The 19,767-nt window shown below is 40.4% G+C and overlaps 2 protein-coding genes across 4 annotated transcripts in view; one reads left to right on the forward strand and one right to left on the reverse strand.

Annotated features, from left to right (window-relative positions):
• Positions 1-13,770, reverse strand: part of BRCA2 (BRCA2 DNA repair associated) — a 42,886-nt gene extending 29,116 nt beyond the window's left edge. For 2 of the 3 annotated variants that reach the window (XM_074567879.1, XM_074567867.1), the window contains exons 1-8: positions 11,603-12,087; positions 9,447-9,552; positions 8,588-8,640; positions 8,448-8,488; positions 8,244-8,355; positions 6,342-6,397; positions 5,297-5,411; positions 498-1,679 (exon numbers count right to left, since the gene is read on the reverse strand). In XM_074567879.1, coding sequence (XP_074423980.1) covers positions 498-1,679; positions 5,297-5,411; positions 6,342-6,397; positions 8,244-8,355; positions 8,448-8,488; positions 8,588-8,640; positions 9,447-9,552; positions 11,603-11,945 — 2,008 coding nt within the window. In that variant the 5' untranslated portion in view covers positions 11,946-12,087. Of the gene's footprint in view, positions 1-497; positions 1,680-5,296; positions 5,412-6,341; positions 6,398-8,243; positions 8,356-8,447; positions 8,489-8,587; positions 8,641-9,446; positions 9,553-11,602; positions 12,088-12,504; positions 12,612-13,623 lie in introns of those variants that run through there. The other variant, XM_074567871.1, reaches the window with a different exon arrangement.
• Positions 13,771-16,685: 2,915 nt separating this feature from the next.
• On the forward strand, positions 16,686-19,530 carry ZAR1L (zygote arrest 1 like). Its single transcript, XM_074572953.1, has 4 exons — positions 16,686-17,307; positions 18,000-18,092; positions 18,240-18,314; positions 18,724-19,530. Exons 1-4 carry the CDS (start codon positions 16,693-16,695, stop codon positions 18,865-18,867), a joined length of 927 nt encoding a protein of 308 aa, XP_074429054.1. The 5' UTR covers positions 16,686-16,692; the 3' UTR covers positions 18,868-19,530.
• Positions 19,531-19,767: the final 237 nt, after the last annotated feature.

The raw sequence follows: 19,767 nt of genomic DNA on the forward strand, positions 1-19,767 counted from the left end.
GTGCTTGCTTTCACTATATAATTTGTTTTTTGAAATATTTTGTGCTTCTGGAAGAAACAGATGTACAGTGTTAAACCCCCTAGTTTTAGAAAAGTAACAATACAACTTTACCACTCTTTATGATCTCTTAGAAGTTATCAACTCAGACAGGATGAGTTGTCAAGGGATGGCCCTTGACACTATGGATGTCTAAACAGCATTGACAAAGATAATTAAGCCTGTCAATTAGAATAACGGTTCAAGGTGGAAGTTTCTATTCCAGAAACTAATCTGAGACTAAATCAGTAAATTAGCGCCAAACTATTTGAAAACAACGCTATTCTGTCACTATTATTATAACAGACCAATTCCGTATCTTGATTCCCAGACTACTCAGTTGCAGAGCTAATTTATCACAAACACAACATTTTGCAGAATTTTATCTGAAACATTTATGTAAAAGGTTCTTAATAAATAAATAGACTTCTCCACAAATGATAAAAAGCTCGATAATATACCTTGCTCATCAACACTGGCCATGTGACAACCTTTAAATTCACACCAATCAGATTCCGAACGTGGTAATACAGGATGAATAGGCGATTCCGAGGTTACTTCTTTCTGTATTTTTTCTTCTTGATACAGTACGGTATTGTTTATTGTATAAATAAATCTCTTGGATCTCTTTCTCAAGCTGGATAACATATTTAGGCTTTTAAAACCAGACTTTGTAAGAGTATTTTCACCGTTTGTTAAATGTAGGTCATTGCAATTATCTGGAGATGTAGCGTTACATACAAGTGGGTGAGACAGAACATCAGTTACGACAGCTTTAGAAGTTGTTTTTAAATGCTTGGAAAAGCTGCCATTGTAGACTACAGAATACTCTGTGACATTTGTACTTTCAATTAAAAAAGAATTACAGTTTAAGAAGTTCATTTTGGAAACCTTCTCAGCTGCACATCCTTTTACTAACTTTGGATCTTGAACACTCAGAGACACAGACTGTACTGGAGTTATTTCCGATGTTGGGTTGTTTTCAGAATTTTTCACTTCATGGCACTTTTCTGAGAAATTGACACTCAACAGCTTTTGTGCTTTTATCAAGCCTGAAGTATTCAGTAAAGGTGTTTCCACAGCATCATCCTGGGTCATTAGTGCTGGGTTCTCTTCTAAATTTTTCTCTCTATGTACGTCAGAGGGCAGAGAGCTACATAAAGACATTTCCAAGTGAGTTACATCAAGATCAGATAAGTTCAGTTGAGACCACTGGCTTGAAGACTGCAGATCTTCTTTCACAGGTTTCTCATTCTCAGATGATTTGTGTGTTCCATAATCTTGTGCATCTCCTGCGATCCTAAGTGACTCCAGTTCCTTTTCATGTCCTATTAAACAACCATCTATACCATCCCCTGTATTTTCATCTGTGTTTTGGAGTAAAGAATCCTTCATTTCAGTAGAGTGGCTTTTTTCACTCCAGCTAGTTGTTTTCACTTTCTGTGAAATGCCAGTCTTTATTCTAATAGGCTGCTCAGAAGGAACATCCCCCTTTTCTTGTGCTTTATCTGTGTTTATTTCACATTTCTCTATTGCATCCAGAGCATGTGGCGTCAGCACAGTTCCACTGGACTTGGCAGGCATGCTGAATGTATCTTCAAAGCTATTCATCTCACCAAATAAGCCATCTAACATCTCTGACTCTAAACAGTTTAGAGAAGATGGGGAGAAGAAAAGAAGTAAAAAAATTAAGTTTTAGGAAATAACTTAGGAACAGCATTGTGTTTTTATAGGTAAATATGGCTTTCAATTTTATGGCAATTACCTTCACTCAGGAGTGAGTTTGGAAAGATAAATCTACATGTCTTTAATGTAGATTACTCTCCAACACCAGCTGTGTTGGTGTTGGTGAACAGGAGACAAAGGACATACATGCAGATGCCCTGGCCTCCTGAGGACTTTGGTGGTTGAGCAGGTTTCCAAGATAAAACCTAGCTGTCTCAAAAGAATTTCTTTTTTCCTATGGACAACAGAATGAGTAATAAGTTTTAGAAGAGAAATGTCTGGATTTTTTTTACAGATGGTAGGCAAACATGTTAAGAAGTTGCCTATTTTTGTCTATAACTGTCAGCTAAGCAAGCTGTTATTTAAGGACTGATTTATTACTATAGAATAGTAAAGTATCTAGACAGAATAAGAAAAGATTCTCAGTTTTTTAATTGATTGGGAAGTTTTTAAGAAGTTCCACATGATTTGCACAAATATTAGAAAAATGATGAGAATTTTTGGTGTATGGAAATATGCAGTGGGGAAAAAATAACCTAAACACACTCCAAATAAAAATATTACCTTCCCAAATATATGAAACTAGACTCACCTACCAAAATATTTCACATTGAAAAAGATAGGTAGGTTTTATTTTGAGAGTACTTTTTAAGGCTTTTCTATGAAAAAGAAATTGTAACAAAGTACCTAGAAAACATCCTTGTACTCTTTTATCCTTGGGCACATAGATAACTTTTTCCATAAGCCTTTTTTAGATACAATTTCTATAATTTAGAACTATTTTTCCCATTAGAACTTTTAAATAACGTAGTGTCTGGAAGATTTTCTATTTGGAAGTCCATAGAAGATCTCCCAATACTTGGTCACACACATCCAACTGTTTGTAATATATCCATTAAAGGTTCATGCCCACACTGCGGGTATAAAACCACCTCTCTCATCACATCTTTTGAACAGTTACTCATTCTTTTTACTTTTTATTTTTTGCCTGAGTGGCAGAAGGTGCCACTAAACAAGATTTCAAAAAGAAGAACCTACCACTACAGATTAAATGTACAGGTCCTTTTTCCTTACTGAATAGCATTCCTCTAGAGAAACTTGTGTCCACATCCTTTCAGCCTGTAATTTGTCAACAGAGCTTTCTAAAGAGACACAGTTGTATTTCTTTTTACTTAAACAGGAGCCATTACATTTAATCAAAAAATAAACCTGGGAGTATCTGAAAGATTGTAAAGATATTGGTTGTACACCGTATATAACCTGATGCCAGGAAAAAAAAATAATCAGGGAAGTTCATTTTGACATCTAAACTCACTGGAGGGTCTGGGAAATGAAAACCCCAAAACCAAAGACTGGACAACAGAATTCTCCTGTTTTCCCAGTAAATGCCCTAACTAGACAAAAACTACTTTGTTTTCTCAGAGCCTCTCCTTCTGAGTAAATAATACAATACTCGGGCAAAAAGAAGCTTAACATTAGATGTTTCTGCTCTGTAGTGATATATGACTGATTGTTAGAACATGTTGCCACATTTCAAGCTGGAATCCTTATAAGCAGAGGGTACTGAATCCATTTCTCCTATTTCATGAATAGTTCCAGACACTGAGGTTAAAGATGAACCATTTACTCTGATTAGGGTTATAAAGGGACCAAATGATGTAATTTATTTTTTTTTAAATAAAGAGTTTAATTAATTAAGTTTTGGGCAACAGGCCAGGGTAAAATACCTAAAATATTACAGAATTCCATGTTTCCCATTAGTTTTTCAATTTAAATAGCTTCCCAGTCAATATGCTGCTTACTACATATTTGAAGAATCTTAACTCTGAATCCAGGTTATATACCTACAGCAAAGCTGTGAATTCTGCTACAAGGGCCAAATGCCTAAAGCTTAGCATTACAATGACTTACTTAAACTAGGGATGTGAACCTTAGGAACTAATGATTAGGTTATAAATGAATATGCTTAATGACTATATGCAAATTTAGCTTTTCTGAAATTCCAAAGTGTTAATACATGACAGTACACGTCTTGCAGTCCATGGTTACACTAAATGTAAAATAGTTTCAAAAGTTCTCCTCTTCCCCCAAATTATTACAACTAAAAATCAAAAAAATTCAGCAAAAAAAAAAATCTTTGAAACATCTGGTAGTTATTGTGCTTTGTACTGAGCATATATATTCAGTCTCACTGTTATTAAGGACAAAACTTGTACAATATGAGTAATCTCTTCATATCCTTAAAATCATGTAGGTATTCAAATCAACATTATGATCTCTCTTATTTTCATTGACTGAACCAAAACGTATACCTAATAAAACTGATTGCCTTTCATGGTCATATAACACTACTCCAGAGAAAACCAACATTTGAAAGCCACAAACATGAAGGTTTGAGCTGTCCTTCTTTTCACATTGTATCTTCAAATGCCAAGTTAACTATTATCAAAAAGGGAAGATGGGGGGAGGAAGAGACATTTGCAAAGGTTGTTTTGTGCTTTAAAAGAAATGGGTTTCTTCCTCTTATTTTTACTCAGACATTGTTTTAACTAGCCTTCTCTATTGTGGCATGGGATGTAATAAGCCACTTTGGAACACAGACAATAATGTCTCCTTAATTTCTAGAAGTATTTTACTGACTACAGATTACTTGAATATGTTTGCTACCAACTACATTTTTCTCAGCATGTTTGAACCTACAATATAAAAATAGCAGTATATATCACTCTGCAATCAACAATGCTTCCTGACCCCAGCATTCTCAGCCCTCCTTGTCAAATTCTAAACTGATTCTTTCACAATTCTTACATGTACCAAACAATACTTTAGGGCAGACCATTCAATTTAGACAAGAGGGAGACACACAATCCTAAGGATGTATTGTCCTGTCTAGCCTTTGTCAGTCTCTACAGTACCCTTTTACACCCACGCATACTGAAAAAGTTTCTGTTAATATTCTTCTCTTCTGACATCATTTCTCAACAAAACCCAAAAAACTCACACTGATATTTTCACTTGCTCACTAACATGATCTAAGAACACAGAATTAAAATGTTTGTTTTTTTTTTCCCTTGACTGAGTATTTTCTACATACATTTAAAAAAATATAACATTTATTTTTCCTAAAGGAATTGTCACATTTTGAACTAGTAATAGGTGAAGTAAATGAAGAAAGGATTAAAAAACAAACTCATCACAGAATGAGTATACATAAATCTTTTCAATAGCCAGAAGTAGTAGTCTTGCTCCCCCTTGAGCCTGTACTATTTTCTCTCTCAGCTCTCCCATGCAATCTCATGCCTTCACTAACGCCAATACTAATCTGGTTGTCATCCAGTGGCATGGTAACCTGATTTAATTCACTGACTCAACAGAAACTGATTTCCCTTTTTTATGCCCAGTTGAATCAATTCAGGAAGTGGGAGTATACAGTTGGCAGAGGAAACAAGTCATAGGATCAGCTCAAGACATACAATGTAACTTTACCCTCAGTCTTGCTTCAGAGCATACTCAGTAGTAAAGTATCAATACATACCAAAATCTTTGATGTCATCTTCAGCTTTTAGCTTTACTGCCTCTGGTATGGACAGTGTACTTGTATCACTCGTCCCAGGACGTTCATCGTGGTTGGAATAAAAGTTGTGCAAAACCTGTAAACCAAAGACATAAGCTGTTATATACATTACATATCAATAAGAGTCACTTTAACAGCAAAGTAAGCAACTCTAAACCTTTATTGCAATATCTGAATAATTCTGCATCTCTTAAAATGAAAGGTAACATTTTCACACATACATTTGAAAATAAATAAGCAGATAATCCCCATTTTCAATGCAAACCAGGTTCCATTCTAGAAGCAATTTAAGGGCAGCGAATGGGTTCATCAGTTTACTATAAGGAAACCTCTCAAAAAGGAACCAAGGATATATAAGGAAGGAGAAAGACGTTTTGCTTATTTTAATTTGTAACGGTTAGTTAACTGTGAAGTTTCAGGTAGTTAAGAATCAAAGGTAAATTTGCAACTGAATCTTATTAGCACCATTCTCAGTTTTCAGTCTGAATAATCATTCAGCTTCCATATACACAGAGTAAAATTACAGTTTTGCAGGAACTCTCCCTCTCCTAATATCAAAGGACTGAAATGAATACTCAATTTCAACTCTTGGTATAGTGATTGAGCACCAGAAGTTATTGGACAGTATAAGCCAAACAGTAGCTCTCAAAACTTTGACAGAAGAGGAATAAAAATAAACCAGCCAACCCTCAGATGAAGTAGTATATTGCAATTCCTGAGTTCGATTTCTCTTTGAATGACTCCCACTGCTGCTGAGTCCAAGTGGTTTGGGTTTTTTTTAAAAAAACATGGCAAAAAGATTCCTCAAAGGGGGTTATTTGTGAAAATACAGTTTACAGACAGGTTTTGCAAGTTTAGTTTTGAACAGCAACTTTTAAAAATAGTCAGATAAGAGAGCCTAGAATAAAAATGATGGACTTTTTTATTCTTGACTCAAAGAATGTAAACATATAACTGAATAGCTTAACTGAAATTGAAGAACAGCATAGCTCTTAAAACTACTTACTATCTCAGCTCTTTCATCCTGTTGCTTTGCTCCAGAAATAGAATCATTCTCTCTAGCTTTAGAAGAAAGACAGACAAGTCAATTCATTTGCTTCTAAGCAATTTGCTGAGTATGTTCAAAAATGGTTGTGTTTTGGGAAGGTTTTCTTTGGATTATTTTAAATGCAACTGAAATCTGTAAACGAAAAAAGTACTGAAAACTAACCAAAGGTTCTAACTAAAAAGTCCTACAGGTGAGGCTGAGGGACATTGTACAAAAGCAGCTTCATAACAGCACAAAACACAGTAAATCATAGGTTGCAGTTGCTGCTATGTAGGTAGACCAGTTACCACCCTGAGCCCACCATCACTGCCAATCCCCTTTCCAGCAGTTATTCATAGCACTACTCTCTAATTTTTTCTGTAAAATGATCTGGATGAGATCTTCAAGCCTCTGTCAGGAATTTGTTTTTTTCCCCATTTCCTCCCACAACAGGAATAATATCTTTTCACCTACATTACAAAATGTCATGGTTTGGGACAGGATGGCCACTGAAACGAAGAGAGAAAGTGAACCCTATTTTTTAAGATGCCTAAAGAGCAGCATATTCAATTAACACATTTCATAGACATAGCATCTAGGTTCTAAGTAGCAGCCAAATGACTCACTGTTTCCTTTTACAGGTGCCAGATGGCAGAGAGTGGGCATCACTACTATAAAATACTAGGCTCATCCAGGAAGTGGGAGAATGAGAAGCAGAGTTCAAACCATAACCCATCTCCCAGAAGAAGCTATGGGTACTTTTCCCAGCCTTTCTTTTCAGGTCACATCATTCTGAACCAATTAACATCCAAAACAGCATGACTCAGTAGCCCTGTGAATAGTACCACCCCTTCCCTGCCAACAGGGGAATTGTAGAATATGTCAAGTCAGAAGGGACCCATAAGGATCATTGAGTCCAGCTCCCTGGTCCTCGCAGGACTACCTAAAACTAAACTATATGACTATCAGCATCGTCCAGATGCTCCTTGAACTCTGACAGGCTTGGTGCCATGACCAATTCCTGCATGAGGAGATTCCCAATTGTTGTACTCATTCTTAATACGCTTTATATGCTTGCATGCTCTATATGCTTTACACAGTGATAGTTTGAGCACATTAAAAAAAGCAATGTCAGGAGATAAGCAGATATCCAGGTTCTCCCATTTTCTCAAGACTTTTCATTAACAAATCATAAAGTCAAATTTCATTTTGCTTATCATATGCTAAAGAAATCCCACTTACAGCAACACCTGAGGTTGAGGCTCAATGTTTACCATCACTGTTAATGCCACTTAAACAGTCATTACCCACTCGTTCTCATCCTCGGTTATACTGGCACAGCTGTTTGTGCAGCTGTGCAGTAAATGAGGTCCAGGAATTGCCCTGACCAAATAACCCTGGAAATATGGTCTTTAATTGGATCCATATCCCAGTCTGTCTCACTGCATCAACGTGATGGCAGGCACACCAAGAGCGGTTGAAAATGCTGAAGCATTGCTGCCGGGAAGTTTACTCAACAGGCTACCTCCTTAGACTGCAAAAACATACTCACATGACTTAACCTAATAGTATCTAGTTTTGTGATAGTGCAAATATAAGGAATCATTATCTAATTCTCTTTCTTTGCTTTGCTATGTTATTTCTAAATTTACATTCCCATATCCCTTACATAAAGGGAGAAAAGTTTTGAAAAGCAATGACATTATCTAATTTCATTTCTTACTTTTAGGGCTGCATTATTTAAAGTCAACCACTAAGCATCACTGTGAGAGTTTTGTCCTTTTTAATTAAAAAAAAAAATAATCAGTTCACACTAAGTGAACTTGCAGTGTCAAAACCAGAAGTTTTTAAACCTTAGCAACCGTTCATTTTTATAAATACCTATTATCACTGTTGCACCAAGTGTAGGAGGTGTGGCTAAAGAACTTGACCAGGACATATCTGGATCCACTTCTGCTCCCAGACTTTCAGAAATACGTTTTGGAGTTCTGATCTAGAAATATATTTGACAATTATTATTTCTACGAAGAATTCTAAATGACTACTCAGGAAAAAGAAAACAAAATGCAGGAATAAAATATTTACCTCCAAAAGTTTTGGTGTGCAAAACAAGCTTCCATATGGTCCTAGAAAACATTATGTAATAAGGACATTAAACAATACCTAAGGATTTGTATCTACAGATATCAGATATTTTGTAAAACCAAAAAAGTGAAAATACAAACCATGAATATTATTTCTCTGAGGTGTTCTGTAAGTATTCCTTAAAATAGTCGGACTGCAAGACAAAACCAAATTAAAAAATATTAATTTCACTTATCAATTTCTGGAAACAAGTAGATATTTCAGACGTTACATGTATTACCACCTCCATTATTTTCTTTCTTTGAAACCACAGCTATTTCCCTGACTAAATAAAACACAGATTTCTCCTAACCATCATTCAGCATTTTAAACCTTACCATAAGTTTATTTCAAACTGTAAAATGCTTCTTTTGTGAAATGTTAGTTTTCAACAATGATTTGTCTGACAAATAGTATACTAGACTTCAACATAACCATGCATTGCTTAACATGCTGTATGAAACTACGGAAACTGGCTTAATTAGTTGGTTTTAATTAAAGAATCAGTTTAAATAATCAGTTTAACTGTTCTTATAATCAACATGAGTACTTTTATCAGATTGATCTGAAATATATACATTTAAATGTAGAAATCAAGGCTATTACTAAAAAAGCTCAGTAAAATAAATAGCTTTACTAATTACTACTTGAGAATCACATGATACATACTACTCTTCCTTGCATTGGATGTTGAGGATTTGGGAAGCTGAAATAATGTCAACAAATGCCATATGCCAGCTGTGAATGAGTAGAAAAATAGAAAGGAAGAACTCCTTATAGCAACAGTGTCTTCAAAATTAGCTAGTGTTTTATTTTCAATTTACTTACCATCCTACTAGTATCGTAAGCATACACGATTACTGACTGCTCCGAAGAACTCTACCAAATACGGTAGTCTTAATATTTCTTTTTGCTTAAAATCCAGTTTATTTTCTATTTGTGTTAACATATTTAGCATACCTAGCAGCAAGGCAGTTGTAGCAGGTACCAGGAGGAGAAGCAAGCATTTCATTTTCTTGATCTATTTTTCTTCTTGTAATACTTGGGCTTATCAAATTCTCTCTGCCTAAAACACAGAAGATAATAATCAACACAACCTTGCAGAGCTACAAGTAAGAGTTTCGATTCTAAAGTTTAAAGATAAGCTTCAAAAAAAAAAAAAAGCAACATCTGATTTTTAGTTAAAAAAAAAACTAACAAAACTCTACCTTTTCCCCTAGTTGTTTTGAACACCTTCAAGTTCTGTACCCAAATAATGCTGAACGCATTTCAAATGCACAGCCAAAAGTGCTCATTATATCACTTTATTAATTTGATATATATGTTTTTCAGTATATTTCCTTGATATTATTCAAGTCACATATTTCATTTCAGTTTTACTATACTGTATTATGTCTGCCTTGTCACTGCAGTAGTTATTCTTAAGAGAAACTTAATACATGCAAACATGCATTTGTACCAGCTTTCCCTCAAATTTACTTATGACATACACTTCTTAATTTGAACAAGCAGCATAAAGCAAAAATTTTTTCTGGAACTGTTAGTGGAGGCACTGTCACTGGTAGCAGTAGCAATTTATATGCTATGCATCTCCAAGCCAAAGAGAAAGAGTGTGCCCACCAAAGCAGCAGAACCCTCTGAACAGTGAGCCCCTCACGCGAACAAGCAACTACTAAAAAGAATTCCTACTCAGAAGTTTCCAACAACTTCCATATCAGAAATTACACCTAAGTTTCTGCATTCCTCTCTGCTTCTGAGTCCATGTGCACAGCATGGCTGCATCTCAGTACCATACCAAGGTGAAATCCATCAGCTTCCATCCATGCTCTTGTTTTCACAAGAAGAAAACCTAGGTACACGAGTTAGTTGGCTCTAACCAAGAAAATCAGGAGAAGATCTCAGGCTAGTCAACTTCGAAATAGTCATTGTCCCTTCCTTAGGAGCGTATACAAACATCCACATGCACAAACACAGAGCAAAAGTAACCATTTTGAAACAGAAGAATCATAAGGTTCCTTTGCTTGCAATTTATTAAATGCTACCAAGAATTCACTCAGGACTTAACACTGTAAAAGTCCAAATAGCTACATTTAGAAGAAACATGTTCTCAGCTGAGAATAAGTTCAGCAGAAGTTCAGCAGTAAACTTAAAAACAAACAGGGTAACAATATTCTATGGAAGCAATGTTATAAAGTATATTTGAACAGCAGCACAGTTCTACACCTTTAAAGACTTTGCTTTAGGATCCAGTAACGATTCAGGTAATAAAGGGAGTCTTGCGTTTGTCTGTAACCTGTTTAGAAAAGCTCATCTTATGGTTAGGAGGGCACAGACACATTTGCACAGTAAATGGGCAAATCAGATACTGCAGGAACAGAGTTAGATATTCTTCCATACAAAAGATTCTTATATAAAATCTTGCATACATTCTCCATAGAAAAGATTCTTCTCTCTGTCCAAGGAGGATAGGCACTATGGCTTGCAGGTACATCAAAAAGGAGCAGTGACATGTACTTCCATGACATACTTGGGATTTGGAAATAATGTAATGAGAAGTACCTCATGGAAGTGGTAGAATTCCTTGTTTCCAAATGGAAAAGTGTAACTTCTTTCCATAACTTACAGTTTTACTAACTCAAAGAGCTTAGTGCTTCTAAAACACACTAAGAAAGGTTAAGGAGTGCCCTGCAGATTGTCTCATAATTCAGCGTGATAAACATCATTCTCTCTCTTGAAAAGATTTTCAGAGATTTTGCATAGAACAAAGATGAGACTGCAAAAAAAATTCACTCTGATTCTGAGTCAACAGGTTATATTAATAAACTTGTACCTCCTTATATTAACAGCATCTAGATTATTAGGATCATGCCAATATCCTTTCTACAGGGAACTTTGTATATACATTACCAATTTATTGCAAGGCTGAATTCATTATTAAGATTAATTCCACTTTTTTATAGATGGTCTTCAGAAGCCTACTAAGATGAGTGTTTTAGTTGTACAATTTCTGCAGTAGTATCATCTATTACATTAACAATCATCAGTTACAACAACAAAAGGTAAAACAAAGTCTCTTGCTTATGAAAATTTAAAAAAAATAAATGAAAATTACTCACTTTCTCCTATTTTTTTCTGATCCAGTTCTTTTCCAGGAGAAGAATAAGGTGGCAGTATCAGATTTTGTTCTTTAAAAATTAGTGGAGTTGACGCCAACTGACTGTACGTAGAGAATTTTGCCCTTGGAGTTTTAAAAGATGTTTGATCAAGCCAGCCAAAGGGACCATCAAGTTCTCCTAACAATTTAGGCTCATATGGGGGTGCTTCTGCGCTGAGTTCTTCAAACCAGTTGAGACTAATAGGCCCTAAGTCTATGAAAGAAAACATACAGAAAATTACACGAAAAAGAAAAAGGAAAAAAAAAGGAAAAAAGAATTCTCCATGCAGGATGTGAAAATACATTAGGCATTTAAATGCTAGCAGCAAATTGCATTGCTCCTTCCATTGTTATACTTCTCTTTATTTTGTATCTAGATAGCTTTGAACTCTGATACCCATTAAAGAATAAAAGAATACCTGCCCAAATTCTCAGAACCTTAACAAAACTAATAAATATCCAGTTTCTTTAAAATGAAAAGTGCACTTTTGGCTTTTAGTTTATCTCTTATTTTACTCAGACTGGCAAGTTAAACAGGATCCTTTTAACATTAATAAGTCATACTACTACAGGTGCACTTGGCAGAAGACTAAACCTGGTCTGCATGTGAGTACATAAGGAGGCCACAGCTAGAAAAGAAGTGCAAAAAAAAGTAACTGAGCACACATTTATGAAAAAAAGCTACAAATAAAAATTTAAAGAAATATATATAAAAAAATAGCTATTAGCAAATACAGATTTAGGGCAAGAAGAGCAGCAGCTAACGAGTTGCATAATGCTTTTCTATGGAACATACATGCGTATAAAATATCTATGTCCAGAAAGAAACCTTAATAAAAATTATTTGCCCTAGAGAAACTGTACCTGATTCACTGCAACGTGCCTTAAATATTTCAAAGAAAGTTGGTCTTTCCACAGGTTCATAAGCCATTTTCTTATCCATAACATTACAGGAACAGGTGTTGAAAAACCTGAGAAATAAGAAAACACTTTCATACAGTACTATTCTAATGTCATGGGACTAGAAGTCTTAACCCTGTTTTCCTGCATTTCTTGGTAGGTGATTTGTAACCCAGCTGCTTTACGACGGTGATGCGTGTGTTCAAACACCGCAATGATGAACATGGTATGAAACAAGAGACAAGCAGATCATAGGGAATTATAACAGAGATAATAGAGATACTCAGCAAATACAGGAGAAAAACAAGATGGAATGCACAGAACGCTTTTGAGTTATTTTAAGCACAAATAAAAAAATCCACACTCACTCCTATATGTTAGAATATAGACTACTACCACCGTTACAACTCACGTGCCAAGAATTTGATATAAAGCTGCTTTCAAGCAGAGCAAACATTGCCAGTTTCCCCGTCGTATTAAAAATCAGGTATAAATAAGATTGTTATAGAAACTTTCCAGTTTATTTTAACACATTTATTGCTTCCACTGTAAAATCAGTTTTCCAGGCTGCAGCTGCTTTACCAAAACGACAGGGCAGACAGGCATTTAAAGACAGGGTAGAGGCTACCCGAAGACAGCACGTCAAAGAAGTGCAAAATTGCCTCAGAAGTACGTTTTAGAAGGCGAAGCGACCGATCCACGCCGCCTCCCGCTCGGGGAAGCCCCTGCCGGGGAGCCACCCACGCACGGGGCGCTGCCTGCGGGGCCGCCACCGGGTGTCCCCCCCTCCCAGGGCCGGCGGGTCTCAGAGGGCGGGGCCCAATCCCCCCACGGGGCCGAGGGGTCTCAGAGGACGAGCCCCAAACCCCCCCACATCCCCACGGGGCCGAACGGCCTCAGAGGACGGGCTCCAACCACCCCCCCCGCCCCGGGCAGGCCGGTAACCGCAAACCCCCGCGCAGGTTGTGAGGAGAAGGAGGGGGCCCCGCACGGCGTTCAACCCCCAGAGACAGCCGGGACACCCCCCACGCGAAGTGTGCGGGAGGTCGCACGGCAGGGCTGAGCCACACGCGGGGCCTTTACCTCCCTCCGGCCCCGTGGGCGGCGCGGCGGCCGCGGCATCGCCTCACGCGTGGGGCAAGGAGAGGCAAAGCAGCCCCCTCCCTCCGCGTTCAAAGCTTGGCGCCAACAGCCCCCCTCGGGCGCCTGCGCAATGGCAGAGCCCGCCCTGCCCGTCACGGAAAGGGGGCGGTGTAATGGGCGCCGCCACCTCTCCTCAGCGAGGTTGGGGGGACAGGAGGCGGGAACGGGGAGGCGCAAGGGGAGGCCGCCGGTGTCGGAGGAAGCGCCATGTCTTCCGTGAACGCCCTCCCTCCGAGGCTGATGCCTCTCGCTACAAAAAAGGAGCGCCCTGAGGCAAATGTGGGCCGGCTGCCTGTATTCACGCGTCCCCAGCAGAAATGAAGCGTGGCGGCCAAGCTCGCGTGTTCCGGCTTGCTGTTTAATGGCGGTTAACACTGTGAAAAATAGTGAAGGTATTGTTGGCTTTTGCCATAATAACAAGGCTATAAATATTTGACTTATATGGATAACTAACCTTTAGTAAATTAGGAAACACGAGAAACCTCAAAGGTAACAACTAACAGCAGCTATGAAGAAAAACATCATGAAGAAAAACATCGGACAGAAACAAAAGAGAACTTCTCCAAAAGACTCCACAAGTGATTAACAGAAGGAAACAGATGCATAGGAGAAGGGAGTTGATGATAACCGATCCTACCAGAAGGAAACAGATGCATGGGAAAAGGGAGCTGAAGATCATCGATCCTCAGAAACAATTGTCAGAAGGAAACGCACAAATAGAAGAGAAAAGGGACTAATGATAATCAATCATCATAAACAATTACTCTGCCTAAAATAGTGAATACGTATGCAATATTGAATGTATATAAGACATGGTTGAAGTGCTAGCTGGTGTGCCTCTGACTTGAGTCATGCACCCAGTGCTGTGCTTTTGCTTTATTGACTTTGTCCCGATAATAAAATAAGTGCCATTTCTGTTTGAGGGATCTGGCTATTTATTACAACACCAACGTCCTAAAAAAAGGCTGCAGGAGCCTTGCAGCCGTGCTGTGATGGAGTGTCGCTGCCTGTGGAAGTCTCAGCCCCGTCTTGTAGTTAGGGGGTTTTGCAGGCCTTGGCACGTGAAATCATTATGGTTGCTGATGTTACAATAAAGAAAATACTATCCTCCACGCACGTGTTCATTCCCGCTTTGACTCTTGATACAATTCTTGGCCTTAGCCATGAGTCTGTAAAATAACTTCAAGTTGGGTGGAAAAGTCTTCCTATCACCAATTTTGAGTTAGCCATCTTTAATTTTCGTAGAATCATACAATGTGTTGGGTCGGAAGGGACCTTTAAAGGTCATCTAGCCCAACGCCCCTGCAATGAGCAGGGACATCTTTCACTAGATCAGGTTGCTCACAGCCCCGTCCAACCTGACCTTGAATGTTTTCCAGGGATGGGGCATCTCCCACCTCTCTGGGCAACCTGTGCCAGTGTTTCATGTTCCAGTGTTCAGTGTTACAGCCGGGTGTTCATCTGCTCTTGTGCTATAAAAGAGTTTCTTGTTACCTCTCCACGCCAGTCCTTATTTTACACATTTTTGTCACATCACCCACTTATTCATCAGTCACCTTCTTCAGTGTCTCTTCATACAGTAATTTTTCCATGTCCCTCCTCCTTCCAACAAACTTCTTTACCTTCTAATCCTGCAGTGTCCTGGGGAGGTGCACTAACTGGTTCTTCCCAAAGCACTCCAGAGGAAGCCATGCTGTTGTTTTGAATGATGGCACATAGTTCCCAAGTTAAGCTCCATCCCCCTCCCAATGCACCCTGACAACTTACTCTTTTTGCAGCCACAGTGCAGTTGTGAGTTCTCACTTGGTCATCTCGATCCCCTGTTTTTGCTTTAAGCACTGATACAGACAGTGCTTTGAAAACCCGAGCATCACGTGGAGCCTTGAGCCATCTTGCTTTTAACTACGATGAATGTGTATTTCCTGAATCTCAACCCCATTTTGTTGCATAAAAATGCTTTTACTTACTGATTTATTTCAGACACTTGAAAGGATCTTTCTCGAATACGCTGTGAGCGTTTAAAGAAACCATCCCTAGCAGCCCTTCTCCAGCCCCTATCTTGTTGAACCACTGAATTTTGTAATGCAGCGCTTTTATAAAGGTGGAGAGGAGGCATGCAAAGAAATTATTTCACATCACAGCAGGTCCAGGGATTTGGGGATTCTGCAGTCTCTGAAGACTTGCATACAGTTTGGATGATTTAATTATATTATTTTAACTATATTACCTTAGAACTGAAATACAGTGATGTGATTATGGAAGAAGGACTATTAGTCTAAGATGTAAGTGCTTGTATTGCTAAAATTTATTGCATTATACAGGTATTAAGCCACTTTTCCCAGTATAATTCTTTTCCCTCCGGAGTGTTGTACTAACTGATGTATATTCCATCTTTTCCTAAACCAATACAGTTGACAGAAAAGCTACGTATAGAAAATCCCCAAGTAATGGAGCAATGAGGATGCTCAAACTGGAAGAGGGTAGATTTAAATTAGCTATTAGGAAGAAATTCTTTACTGTGAGTGTGGTGAGGCACCGGAACAGGTTGCCCAGAGAAGCTGTGGATGCCCCATCCCTGGAGGTGTTCAAGGCCAGGCTGGATGGGGCTTTGAGCAGCCTGGTCTAGTGGGAGGTGTCCCTGCCCATGGCAGGGGGTTGGAACTAGATGATCTTTAAGGTCCCTTTCAACCCAAACCATGCTGCAATTCTATGATTCTATAAAGACTTCTTTTCAGTCTGACCTGCATTCTTTGCTCAGTTGTCTGAGGGGCACCCAGTTTTATCCCACCCTCACTTTTCCTTCTCTTAAGGAGTAAAAAAGAGGAGCTGAGAGCAAGCCAGCCTCCTGCGCTATGATAGCCATGCTTGTCCCAGCTGTGGCTGAATTACATCTTTACGGGGCCTTGCTGCTTTTTGAGGGCCTGGGGCCAATTATCCCCATCAATTAGCACCAATTAGCAGCAGCTCTGCAGGTAGGATAAAGGCAGGGCAGGGAGACTACAGGAGCTGATGATGGTCATGGAGGGCTTTGTCTATTCCCCCTTTGGCACCTACCAGAGCTTCAGGGGCGGCCTCAGCCGCGGCCGGGACCCGGGGGTGAAGCAGCCCAGCTGGAAGCAGAGCAAGGGTGGCGGCATCAGCCCCTTCCTCAGCGGCCCCCTCAGCCCGCTGCCCTCCGACTACCTGGACAGCTACCGGCGGGCCCAGCTGCAGGCCCTGCTCTCCCAGATGAACCCCGGCCTGATGCCGCGGCTGCGCCGGGCCGACACTAAGGAGGCGGGGGTGCAGGTGAACCTGCGGGCCGAGGCGGCCGTGCAGTGCTCGCTGGGGCCGCGCACCCTGTCCCTCGGCCGCCCCCTCAGCCCCGCCGCCCTCCGCGCCCACGGACACCCCGCCCTCTACTCCCCCGTGCCGGCCCACCGCCGCCTCCTCACCCTGCCCGAGGTCGCGGCACCCCGGGAGAAAGAGGAGGTGTCTGAAACGGTCCCCCAGGAGCAGAAGACGGAGGATGGTGGCGGAGAGCAGCAGGACAGCCGGGCGGAGACTGCCCTGCCGAGTGAGGCGACAGTGGAGACACCGGGGGAGGGGGCGGCGGCGGCCCCCAGACGGCGGGCTGCCTTCCAGGTGCGGGGCCTGAGGAGAGGCCGGGACCTGGTGGAGCCCGTGGTGGGTGAAGAAGGGTGAAGCGGGTTGGGGAGAAGATGATCATGAAGATGATGAGAGGGCTGGAGCACCTCTGCTATCAACACAGGCTGAGAGAGTTGGGGTTGTTCAGCCTGGAGAAGAGAATGCTCTGGAGAGACCTCATAGCAGCTGCTGGAGGAGCTACAGGAAAGCTGGAGAGGGACTTTTTACAAGGGCATGTAGTGATAGGATGAGGGGTAATGGTTTTAAACTGAAAGAGGGGAGATTTAGATTAGATATTAGGAAGAAAACTTTCATTATGAGGGTGGTGAGACACTGGCACAGGTTTTCCAGAGAAGCTGTGGATGCCCCATCCCTGGAAGTGTTCAAGGCCAGGCTGGATGGGGCTTTGAGCAGCCTGGTCTACTGGGAGGTGTCCCTGCCCATGGCAGGGGGGGTGGAACTGGATGATCTTTAAGGTCCCTTCCAACCCTTCCCATTTTATGAAATCTGCTCTTGAGCAGCAGAAGGCACAGCAGTTCCCACCCTGGGTTCCCCCTCAGGTCTGCACACCCCCCAGCCCTCGGTCGGTGTTGCCCAGGCTGTTACCCAGCAGGGGTGGAAAGCATGAGGGAGCTGGGCTGGGTGTGCGTGTGGTGCTGGAGCTTGCTCAGTGACCTCTCTCTCTGCAGTTTCTGGAGCAGAAGTATGGCTATTTCCACTGTAAAGACTGCAAGACCAGATGGGAGAGCGCGTATGTGTGGTGCATTTCTGGAAGCAACAAGGTAGTTAACCAAGTAATTTCTTGCTCCTGAGATTTGTAAGAATGGCACCAAATCTGTGACAAATTGGGTGTTTTGGCACAAGTTTAGGTACCTGTACTGAACACCCCAAGCAAGTCCGTGTAGTAACTGAGAACTTGCTTTTTTCAGGTGTACTTCAAGCAGCTCTGTCGCAAATGCCAAAAGGGCTTCAATCCCTATCGAGTGGAAGCAATCCAGTGCCAGGTAAGTTACAGATTTCTGTATCCTGGTAAGACTGCTGGGGTTTGTCATATACTCTAATAGTTTACAGCTGCTGAATTTGATACTGACTTTATCTGGAAGGAAACTTGCTTTCATCCAAGTACTAGGAAGTGTTATTTGGGAAAGGTGTAATGCGATATGGCTCCCTCCCCCTGCAGATGGCTTACATGAATGGCTGTTCATACAGTGTTATGCTGAGCTACACATAGGGTAGCGTGTTGTGCTTCTAGGTGAGAAGGCTCTTGCTGCTTAACTCCACAGGGTTTTTACCACAAGAGCTCTTAAGTGTATCAGCCCAAATGTGTTGCTAAGATTAAGGAAAACTAAATGTCAGTCTAATGTGAAGTGAGCACCTTTGATCTACTACTAATAAAATGTCTTGTTTCTTAAGACCTGTTCAAAGACTCGTTGTTCCTGCCCTCAGAAGAAAAGACACATTGATCTCAAGAGACCTCATCGCCAAGAACTCTGTGGCCGCTGCAAAGGCAAGAGGCTGTCCTGTGATAACACCTACAGCTTCAAATACATTGTCTGAGCCGATTGCCCTCTTCTGTTCTGTGCTTTGCACTTTGTCAGTCTCCTGCAATGTTTTGACTTTAGGCTTTTGACCTGGCATTGGATAATGGATGAAGACTTTTGTAGTATTTATAAAGTACATAGCTTCGTTGTATGTAGGCTGTAAATAAAAAAACAATAAAAGTTTGCAATAGTTTGTTACCCCTTAGTTTCATCTTGCTGAGAGGAAAGTATATCTGGAAGGAAACAACCTATTTGATTTCCGAAAGAAAATAGGTTTTGTTTTAAACCTGTCTTTAGGGAATGCTAAGATTGAAACTGCAATAGTAAGTTTTTCATTCAGTCACTGAAACTGAACTAGTGTGGCAGATGCAAATGTTCTGGAGCATAAAGTCTGGGGTAAATGTGTCTGCAAGTGTCTCTTCCTACTGCCTCTGTCAAATGAATAAAAAAAAGTCAAAGGAGTTTGATAATCAAAGACTATGTCTGTAAGATATGAGGGGAAAAGTGATTTGCATGTTTTCCAAGCGAGGAGGGGAAAAAACTCTTGAGCTGGGGGGTATCTGTGGTGGGAGTGTAACAAATTCTCCAGAGTTGGTGTGTCCCAAAAGACATAGGATGAGTCCTTCTGCCCTCGATTCAAATACAGGCTTGTGCCTCAGCAGCTTTCCGGTCATGTAAGGTATCTCCAGGGTGGGTGGCTTAAATATAACTGAAGGGAGTAACTGAATGTGCTTTCATGGAGACAAAATGCAGAGGAATCCTAATGAAAGTACTGGTGGTGTAGCAGCACAGTGGGGCATTGCTGCAGTTTGCATTGTCCTAAGACTTCAGCAAGGCTTCCTGGGGAACGTATTGATTTCCACTCTACATGAAGTTTAGAAGTGATGCAAAAAAAAGCTAGATGGTTCCATTGTGG

The sequence above is a fragment of the Larus michahellis genome, chromosome 1 (assembly GCF_964199755.1).
Source record: "Larus michahellis chromosome 1, bLarMic1.1, whole genome shotgun sequence".
Lineage (NCBI taxonomy): Eukaryota > Metazoa > Chordata > Aves > Charadriiformes > Laridae > Larus > Larus michahellis.